The 11,336-nt window shown below is 35.6% G+C and overlaps 1 protein-coding gene across 1 annotated transcript; it reads left to right on the top strand.

Moving 5' to 3' along the window:
* Positions 1-2,564: 2,564 nt before the first annotated feature.
* On the top strand, positions 2,565-9,847 carry LOC135682701 (small ubiquitin-related modifier 1). The gene is made up of 5 exons (XM_065197702.2): positions 2,565-2,713; positions 5,456-5,503; positions 7,778-7,855; positions 8,558-8,629; positions 8,949-9,847. Exons 1-5 carry the CDS (start codon positions 2,699-2,701, stop codon positions 9,006-9,008), a joined length of 273 nt encoding a protein of 90 aa, XP_065053774.1. The 5' UTR covers positions 2,565-2,698; the 3' UTR covers positions 9,009-9,847.
* The last annotated feature ends 1,489 nt before the right edge of the window (positions 9,848-11,336 follow it).

Genomic DNA, 11,336 nt, shown 5'->3' with positions numbered 1-11,336 from the left:
CAGTAGTCCTGAAATATCAAAACTTGGGAAGGATTTAATTTAACTTTACACTTACCCTGCTTTTTATACTGCCAGCAATGTGCAAATTTAGGTAACGAATTATTGTTTTAATGCATGCAGGGTCATGTTAACCATTAAGCAGACTAAGCCTTTGCTTAGGGCACCACAATCAAAGGAAGCATCACATTGTTGAGAAATGGATGACAAGAAATGAATGTTGGTCAGGTTATGTTCTCTAAATGTAAAAGAAATCGACAAAACTATTACAGATCGATATCAGGTAACTCACTGCTAGCGCATTGCACTCTGGAATCTGTTGGTCAATATGATCTTTAACAAAGTCATATTTTTTCTGTGAACTCTGTTTCTTAGATGTAATGTGTACGGTATCCGTGATATTCTACTGCATTAGTAAAAATATATTAATCATTTTCTTTGATTCTTTCTCTAATTTTTTAAAGATAAGTATAAGGACTAAGTATAAGTAGTTATCTCTAACTTTCGATATATTTTTACTTTTTTGATCTAGAAAAGCTGTTTTTATTCACACATTGACAGGTCTAGGGGATGTTATAGAAGTTCCAACACACCTGGTCTGAGCTTTAGTCTTTTGTTGAGTAACCAATTAGTGAAGGGTTTGGTCAGCAAGATCTACCTGGGCTTTTCCAGCTCATGCTGCTCATGCTTGGTGTTCTGTTATTGACTCCTTAGGTAATTGCAGTGTGATCTCCTACACCTCTAAGGTTTTTATTTTGTCTGGCAGAAAACTTTGTCATTCTAAACACTATATCTTTGGTTTGCAACGTACTATTATTAGGTGGATTGGCAACATTATTTCTGATAGGTCTAACTCCATGATTTCTTGGTGCATTGCTCTCATACCTGGGTAGGGGCTTCTAAATCTTTTCTATGCCTTCTCTACTAAACCTAGATCCTTGCAGTAAAATACTATTCATCTCATCAACAACTGCAACTTTACAAATCTCTGCAACTTCATTCTTCTCAGCGTTCCATTGCTAACCAATCCCGTTTTGACAGTTATTTCCATACATATTGCTACCAGGAAATCTGATCTTTTATCCCTGACTCCCCAAGAAATACTCTGAATCTTCCTCGCCTTCTCTAGAGCTTGTAAACTTTGAAACGCTTTGAAACGCCCTTTTTGAACCCCAGATTCTTATAACCTGTCTATTTTCAAAACCAAAATCAACAAACCTGATAATATCATGTTCCCCTTTTTTTTGCTTTGGGTCATTGGTAAAAGGAGGGGGCACCAGGATTGGTGACTGCTTGGGGCACCAATGAACTAATGAACCATTGAATGCAATGTCTTTGTCGGCCAGCACTAAAGACCTGCTTGAAGAATTAACTTCTACAAGGGAAATACTTTAATGCCTGCTATGCAGTAGTCTTCTCTCGACCAGCAAACGATTCAACTGTATCAAAAACGGATGGTGCATACCGAAACATGGAATACAGTATCATGTGATGCCTGTAAAAGTATGTTGGATCGGTAAGCCTTTTTACTTTTTTCCCATGAGGTGACTCTACCCAAAGCTTTTCGATATTCAAGCATGGAAATTTAGCAATTACGATAATAAAAAATCTACCAAAAATTGGGCTTGTTTCTACCTCCTCGTGATTGCGAAGATTCAACTCATTACTAACTGAGTGGCCTCTTTGTAAGTGTTCCGTCCAACTGGATTCTGAAGAATATTTTTCCCAGCGCGAAATCATTTGTGATCAAAGCTAATTTGATCGGGGTGTTAATCGTGCTTTCAAGTAAGTATTTTATACAAAATCAATAATATTTAGTTGGTTCTTATCGACATTCCAGAAAAGAACTCTTTAAAGATCTGGGAACTATTACACATTCTAAAAACAGCATTTGGGTAGCATTTTGAAGATGGAAGTCAATTTAAATCCTTCACTTGTGTAAATTCAATCATTCTAAATTTCTTCTTTGTCATAATTAGTATTCCTGCTATCTTTCATGTCACTGATTCCATTTTCAACAAAGTCAGAGATAATCAATTTAGGAGTCTAGGAACAATCAAGCATTCTAAAAATAGCATTCAAGGGCATTTTGAAGATGTGTGTCGATCCAAATTCTTTGGGTGTGCTATAATTAGTATCTAAATCAAGATGCTTGCTATTGATTTTATTTTTAATGGAGTTGTGGAGATAAGCGTGTTAGAGGTCTGAGGACGAGTACATGGTCTAAATAGCATTTGGGGGGCATTTTGAGGATGGGTGTGAATCTAAATCATATAACCGTGTTATGGTTAGTATCTATACCAATTTTAATGTAATTGATTTCATTTTCAACGAAGTTAAGAGATAAACATTTCCAGGGTCTGGGAACCATGAATCGGTCTAAAAATAGCACTTAGAGGCATTTCTCAGACTGGGTCCCGATCCTATCTTTTTCAGCATCTCAGATTATATGTTTGTATAAATTTTCATGCTTTTATCATAATTTGCGCATTCATTCTGCTTATTTTCTCCACTATCCAGCTTGGCGGGATTCTTGGCATTATGTGTAGGTAAGAAATAGCTCTCAAAACAATAATAGTGCTAACTCATCTCGCGCTTGAACCTCGTGGTAAAGAACGCAGAACTGTCCTTTGCAGTAAAGTGGAGAGCCTGGTTGTACTGCTTCCTAAGAAATTGTCTAGGATCGCCAATTTTTGAAGCAATGGGTGACAGCAATGTAAGTATATTCTTTATTATTTTTGAAAAAGCTATTTCTAAACTAAATCATTGAGAGAAAAGGTTGCTGTTCTGTAATCAACATCGGAATGGCCTTCAAAAAATGTGATGCTCAAGATTGTTCCAGGCGCAAAATTTTCCCTGCTTGTATGCAATGTATTTAAGTGTTTTTTGGTTATAAATAGTAGAAAAAGCTGGTTTGAAGTATATTGAAAAATTTCCTCAATGCTAGGAAATGGTGGTAGTGACAGTAAGCCTATTGTAAATGTTGAACGGCGTCTTATTTAAGTTTTGTTATAGGCCTAAGGTAATGTGACTTCATTAGGTTCAAGTCTCAGACAGCGGATTTAATTATAATTTGAATTATAAAATCACCAGCCATTTTTTGACTTAAAAACTGCAGGTAATCTCGGTTCAAATGGTGTGAATTTCACGTGTAACGTTTGAACGTTTAGGGCTTCGAGTTTTAGTTCACTTTAATTTGGGACTAGGTTACACAGGCAGCTTTTTTTAACCGGATAACCGCTTTGCCTCTTTCCATTCAACAGAATAACCAAAACTTACTCCTTCCTCCAAACTTTAGATTACATAGTCTCAAAAGTATTATTTTGAAACAGTATATTAATGGAAATATTTGTATCAGGATCACATAATCAAAATTATTGCTGCATTTGAAAGTGTATCCAGCCTGTGCCAATGTGTATTTCCTCAAAAACTGTTGTTCTTTGTTTGTACCACACTGGCAAGCAAAAATGACATTCATTAAGTTAAATAGGAACAGCAGAGGCTTGTTTGGAATATTCTTTTGGCGGATGAAAGTATCCGTAGTCAGGGAATCTTTCATACTAGGCTACTTCAATAATTCAAGCAAATATATTTGATTAATGTTGTACTAATCAACTCAGATGTCATGGAATGGCTTGCTTACCAACAATATATCGATATGTATCTATATGCAACTTGGCAATATAACAAAAATTATGTTTACGAGTCTGTAATAAAGTGCTTTGCGCTGTATAGGCAGAATTGTACATGCTATTTGGTGTATAGAATAGGATGTATTTAAGTATAGAACAGGTGTATAAAACAGGATGCTACTCCGAGTATCATGCTTAATGTGATCATCAAGCCAAACTGGGATTCTTGCACAGGCAAGTTCACATGCTTGACTATGTGACTGCGTGTCTGAAATCATGCACTGAAATCATGCCACAAAATTTGTATTGTTACTATGTTAAATGTAATCAAATAGGGACTTTGCGCAGCCAATATGCAAAGGTTTGTCAATGAAAAATTTGTGTGCCCTGGCAATATATTGCGGATGCGCGACAGACTTTCTTGTCTGGTCATCAGGCAACTGTTGAAACTACTCTCTCTATGCTTGTTGTCATATTTAGTTGCTATATCCCTGGGGGTATCAGGAATTTAAATGCTCATAGGTGTCGATTATGGGGAAATTATGTATAGCTTTAATTACTGGCTTACATTGAAAAGAAACTTACATTGATGTCTGCATTTTGAGATGAGTGCAGCTCTCTTGTTTAGGGTGGAATTATTGATGGAAAGCTTTTCTTTCAAGCAAAGTTTGCTCCATTCAGAGGGCATTGATCCATTTTCCTGCAATTCCATGTCTCTGTCTTGATGCTGTTTCCTCATTGTGGAAGCTGTTGTTGTGGTTCTTAATTAAGCTTGCCATGTTCAGCTGTAGCTTACTTGAACAACATTTTTGTTGAAAATTTTCTGTAGCTTTTAAAATGTTTATTCATAAGGCTTAGGAATACTAAGAGCAAGAAGCTGTTCTATATATAGAAAATAGCTTACTCAGCAATATTTATAAGTATATAATGCTTGTTGTGATCCTCAAGTAGCAATCAACTCATTAAACATTCAATAAATACATTTGTATATTGTGTAGAACAGCTCCTCTCTTTTTGTACCTCTTCTGTTATCCTTTTTTGTAAAATGCTGGACAGGCCTTTCCCGGAGGCGCGGGCTATAGTGCGCAAATCCCATGCAAAAAGATTTTGCGAGGGCTTTTTTCTGCCCATGCAGTTGTTCATAACAATGCTCTCATTGAATCGGCTTCGTCAAACTCTCTAATGTTTAAACCACCTACTGCTATATATCAGGGTATTCGTGAATAACGTCGTGTCAAAGAGATATATTGTTTTTATAAACATCGTTATATAAAGGAAATTTCCGTTTGGTTTAACATCAATTGTTAACAGACTTTAGTATTACCTGTTAGAACTAGCAATGGAATAGTAAATGGTTGTGCAGGAAAGGAACAACAGATAGCGTAAAATAGAAAGAATGAGAATTGTTACACAACATTGTCAAGTACGAAATTTGTGTTACAAATACACTCATTTTTTATAAGAAACATGCTATAAGAAACGACAACATGGCAATCGGAACTAAATTAAAAAGGTTTCAGAAATAATTCGCTTTCACTCTTTGACTCAAGGTGAATGATCGGCAGTTGGGATTTGTCAAAAACATAGAACCATTCATTCACCCTTTCTGAACTCTTTTGTTACTTTCGATCCGCATTTTTGCTTCACTTTATGATTTGAGGTTTATGTATATGTTATTCGTCGGTTTTTATCATGTTATTTTTTCGCTCTTCCATGCTTTCTTCAGATTAAGCGCTATTCTATACAAAACTTGTGTTGACATAGAACAGGGATGGCATATCTTGAAATCATCAGAAATTTGATGCATGTGGTTTCATCTATTTTAGGAAGTAAAACCTGATGCTGAACATATCAATCTTAAGGTTGTAGGAGGTGTAAGTATGAAGATATTTTTTGAGGAAGTTCTTTATCTGAATTTTAATCATAGATTATAAACAGATCATTTTTAATTTTTAAAAGTCTGAACTTGACTGTAATGTGAAATTTTATAATGTTTTTATATATCATCAATAAAACCATGACTTGAAATTATGAAACAATCATTAATGCACCAAAAAGAATTTGGATATTGTAAGAACAAATGGGTCTTTGAGATGCTTTGCTATGTTTGTCTTGTTTTAGCCAGAAAATGTATATTTTTATAGATTTTGCACTATGGAAATGTTGTTACAAAATACTTCACAACTCAGGCTTTCGTGGAAAAAATATAGCAGGCGTGCTAACCACCGCACCCCTGAAAACATCCAGGCGTGTGATGGCGTGTGACATTTTTTCACAAAATTTTTGGTAATTATGATAGATCTACGGATAAATTGCCAACACGAAAATGATGTCAGCAATAATTTGATGAAATTTTCTAAACAAGTATAAACTGAGCTTATTTAGTTTATCATCAAAAAACGGCATTACAAGTACAGAAATATGTTTACCATGTCGTAAGCAGATTTCATCCGTGGGAACGAAATTCATATTGGGGGGCTGCCCATTGTTTCCCTTCTCATTAAGTACACTGTTATAAAGGAAACATACCACAGTTTGACATACCAATTATTGAGGGGGGGGTCCAGCCCCCCAGCCCCCCTTGTTCCGGCAGGCCTGTAGAGTCATTGATGATGTGGCGTTCATCTGGTTGTAATGGCCGTTTGTGCGTGTAAATTCTTGCCCCGCGGGCCCTCTGTTATCAAGCATGACAGCTATTTCATGAACCTCACTGGCCAGATGCATAAAAGATAATGATGGCCCTTTTTTCATTAAAAACCAAATTTCGCTAAATCTAGATTTCAAGCATAGCGATGTCTAAAGAGGGGGCCGTAGGGGGTAGCCAAATCTGTAAATCATTTGCTATTTTTTATCGCATCATTAGCAAATCGGCCAATTTTTATTGCATAATCAGCTGCTTTCTCTAAAATACTGATCAAAAATGAAAATCTTGTTCAAAACACCAAATGTTCCTCTTAAAATTCGGGAACAAAAATGTCTGTTATAGTCTTCTGTGTTTGAATTTGTTCAATGAAATGCCATTAAGCCTTGAAAAGGTGCAAACGTTCGCACAAATCTCTTCTCCTTTTTTGCATCATTAAAAGTGCATGTTTGCCAATGTATGTTTTGTCGCTGACAATAATGATTCCACCGTGAAATAGCGATAAATACACCAAGAATAAGTAGACCAAAATAGCGGTGAAAAGTTTTGGAAAAGTTGGTCATATTGAGAAAAATTATGATGAAGGGACTACAATTAGGTTCGTTAATATACGAGAATTCGTTATATACGGGATAAGTTATTCCAAGAGAAGTTGTGCGGAGGCAGAATTCAAGAGGCCAGATATCTCTTGTCATGCCGGAAAATTAATTATACTTGTAACCAGGTCAGGTTTCATAATATCGGGATTCCACTGTAGATTAGTCATATGGTTATTTCAAAATTTTTTATTAAATCTGCAATCCTGATAAGGTGTTGAGTCTTTTTGAAGTGGCATGAAGTAATTGTACCAAGGAAGGATAAATATATTAACTCATCTCAAAAACCCACAAAACAAATATATAATTAAGAATTTTGCTCCGATAATAAAAGAATACGTGCAATGTTTTGCACTCCTGGAAAGCGATAGGCGTGCGCCAGGGCGTGCGCGTGCGATCGCACGCCTTTCCAACGAAAGCCTACAACTGTTATGAAATTATTTGGTTTGTAAATTGAGTGAAATGCAATTTGATTCAGAAAACAATGCTATCTTTGTTACCTTGATGTTATCTATTATTGGTAATGAAATCAAAGTCTATTCTGCGCTTATTTTTTGTTTTTCCCAGTAATAGCTAAGTGTCCTTGTTGTTTCACATGTTAATGGTTAAACTGCAGGGCTGTAACTACTTTTTTTCCACAAGGGGGCTCGTGCCCCTTAAAATTTTACGGTGAACAATCCCTTTTGTTCTTATTGTTCTCAAACAGTGATGCCTTCTAATAATTTTATCTTGTTTACAGTACTGAGACACTGCAAGCTTTATCCTCAAAATGTTTTTGATATTTTAACTGAGGCCACAGAATGGCCAGAATTTATCCTCTCTGTATATGAGCAAAATAATTTTTGGGGGATTTATGATACCCCTGTTGTCAGAAATTTTGCCTAATTATAATAAAATGTTACATCTTTCAGGATAATTCAGAGGTGCACTTCAAAATTAAAAGGACAACACAATTGAAGAAACTAAAAACAGCATATTGTGATCGCCAGGTGAGTTTAAAGTTCTGCTAAAGAAGGTGCAATGCAGTGGCAGACACCTTGGGGGAGGGGGCAAGGTTATAGAAGGGGGATGTTCATTCTTTGGATCATAGATATAATTTTAGAGTGAAGTGATCAAGTTACTTTTATTTTGGTTGTTTAGTTAGAAAATATGACACACAATTATAATAAATGTGCCGTCACTAGATTCTGGTGTTTGTAAATTTTTGACTTTTTGTCTGACAAGATTATTATTTTTGAGAAATTTACTCTACATTCGTGCAACATTATCCATTCTTAAATCCCTGATCAGGAAATTGTAGCATGTTCTTAGTCCACATTGCAAGTTTTGATGGAAAGTATTTCAGTGATACTTCCTTTACAATTAATAAGGGATAGATGTGAGATTATTTTAAGACAAAGCTCATCTCAATAAAATAATGAATTTGCCTTTTGATTATATCCTAAGGCCTAAATGATAAATATTTCATTTTTCAATCAACTTGAGTGTAAATAAGGTATTAAAAAAGGGAAACATTTTTGAACACATGTTAATTAAAAAATGAAAAATTGTCATTTCTTTAAATTACTTTAAAGCTTCAAAATGATGAGTTGTGTATTTAGAAAATGACCAACCTGGTACCAACTATAAAGTGTTATTTCGCCAATTGTTTGTTAAGATGCCTACAGCAAGGTCTCTTTCTTTATTTGTAGGGTATACCCCACAATTCAGTTCGGTTTCTGTTTGATGGACAGAGAATAACAGATGACACAACACCCAAACAGGTAGGAATATTTTGTTTCTTGTTGCCTGCTTTTTCATCCAATTTATTTGCTTTTGGTCACTTAGCTTAGTCTTAAAGTGAAGTAACAGTAAGTGGTCAATGTTAAGGATAATTAATGATTTGCTAAGGATAAACTGTTCTCTGACTAGCCACACTTTAGCATATTAATGATAAAATATTGTGATTGTTGTTTTATATGCTTTTAGAAATATTGTAGGATGTGATTCTTCTTGGTAAAGCTTTCAGATAAAGCCGTTGGAATTGAGATTTAATGTCATGATTTTCTTGTACGATTATCAGCTTTATTATCTTTGTTTTAGCTTGAAATGGAAGATGATGATGTCATAGAAGTTTACCAGGAACAGACTGGTGGCAAATAGAGTTTCTTTGTAGGGTGTCACTAACATAATCAAGCATGTCCCAATCAAACAGCAAAGTGTCTATCTGTGAAAAGCTTATTTTATCATGGACAGTTTAATGTGTTCACCCTTTAAGTCATTGTCCATTTTGTATTAGACTTTATTCTGATGTGGAGCTCAGTTATCTGGCTGCATACAAGCTATCTATGTCGCACTGTTTAAGAGGATCTATTTTCTTTCTGTAGGGTTATAGGGGAACAATTATTTGAGCAAAACAGTTCTCTTTTTAAGAAATTTTTTCAATTGCTTTTTGATCCTTAATTGCACCTTTTGGAAAACTTTGTTATTTGAAGGTGAATTGCAACCCACATGATTTGGGGCAGGTGCAGTGATCTGAAGAAACAGGTTTTTATCCAAATTAACAGTTTGTAGAAGGTACAATTGTTGCACACTGTTGATGAAAATGCTAATTGTTTGTTTATACTGTAGCTGATTAAGTTGAATGTTAATTTGATTAGCATACTTCTATGACTGTTGTTTCTTTAGCCAAAACTTCATGCTCAGTAATGTGATTTGATTTGTTGCCCTTGATGGATTTCAGACCTGAAAAATCCCCACCCCCCCCCCCCTTTATAGTGAAGAATATATGTATTCAAATAATCAGATATGTTAGCTCCATTGGACAACCTTGTTTATCAGTTCTTAAAATAAGTAGTGGCAGTAATTTATCTGTAGTTCTGTTATTGATATTCAAGACTATTTGATTTTAAGCTTGCATATTTTTTGTTGTTGTGAAAAATGCTTTACTTCAGTATCATTGGAAGTAAGTCGTACCATTTTATTTTAACAAAGTTTCGTTACTTTGTTTTCTTTCTTATCAGTAGTCTATATTTTCCAAGTATAGTTTGTCAAAGTCCCAGACACTTTGACGGACTAATGAAAACGCCCTAATGCAGCCTGTATGAAGAGACCAAATTGGAGCTGCATGAATAAGCTTACCAGTTTATACTATCATCTTCACGCTCATATTCAGTTTCATATTTTGTTTTATCCGTTTATCCATTATTCTTCACGTGGTCGTAGTAACTTTGGAATGTTCTATACCCATCGAATGTGTTTGTAAAACTTTGTCGCTATTCCAACTGTGCGCTCCGATTATTGAAAACTAATTTAGTCGTACGAGGGATAGGAAATATGACTTAGGAAGAATATTGATAACTCACAGAAAATGTTCTTGGCAATTTACAGTTAATGTTCTCGGCAGGTTAAATTTGATAGTTTGTCTAAATTCAATGCGAAAATGTTGGGGAAAGGGTAACATTTTGGCAACGTAGTTTATGTGACGCAATCCTCAGTGCCGCGCTTCCCACTGAGCCGGGGGCCACTAACAAATGGGGGCCTTAAGATATTATGGCACGTTCATATAGTGTCAAAGGGTTTTTCTTACACCAGTTTCTCAATATAACGGGTGAAATATTTTCGAAGACCATTGATAAACAAAATTACTACGTACAGTTTTCAAAGTGATTCATGGGATGGTCAGTCCAAATTTATTTCTTAAAACTAGGGGTTGGTATAATATTCCTAGCCTGTGCCCCAGTCCACAAATGCTGCCACTTATGGACTGTGCAATATTAATTAACCCCACTTAACAGACCATAATTCAATTTTAAGCATTTTTGCGCAAGAAATATGCTTAATTAACTGTCCTTCTAGTCCTTCTAGTGACCAGGAATCAGGGGGCACCGAAGGCGATCCAACTCTTGAAAGGGGCGCCAAAATCACGTCGAAAACAGACGTGAACGGAGATGGCGTCTTGAAATAGCCGAGCTCTGAAGAGGCGCATTTTTCGATATAAAAATTTTTTACTCTCGTCTCTTTTTTTCTTCCCCCGCACTCCCGCGCCAATACGCCATCTTTGCAACTCGTTCAAAACCCTTGACGTTCTGGAACCCAGGGTAGGAATGGCATCCCAGCATCCCTTGGCAGCCCACTACAAGTTACCGAACATCCGCAAGCAACCCATTGACTTACTTGGCCTCACGGAGGTTAGAAATGAGACATAAATACTATGGGAAATTCAACGATAAGATTTTAAAAAGTAGTGCTTGAATTTAAAAAGATACTTGGCTGGTATTTTCAATAGCATTGTTATTTGATCAATATTCTCATACTCATGTTTTATTGTTGAACGTGTTCCTATAATTTTGCAATACCTTGACCGTCTTCGTTTAGCAGTCTTTTCAAATTCAAAACAGATAAGACTATGGTACGTAATGATAAAGATAAGCTTACGAATTTTTTTTGTAAATCTTTATCAGGCCTAAAACTACGTATGTTGTAGATATT

The sequence above is a fragment of the Rhopilema esculentum genome, chromosome 16 (genome assembly GCF_057945365.1).
Source record: "Rhopilema esculentum isolate cy_ngs chromosome 16, ASM5794536v1, whole genome shotgun sequence".
NCBI classification, from domain to species: Eukaryota; Metazoa; Cnidaria; class Scyphozoa; order Rhizostomeae; family Rhizostomatidae; genus Rhopilema; species Rhopilema esculentum.
This window is presented reverse-complemented; position numbering and strand designations above follow the sequence as displayed.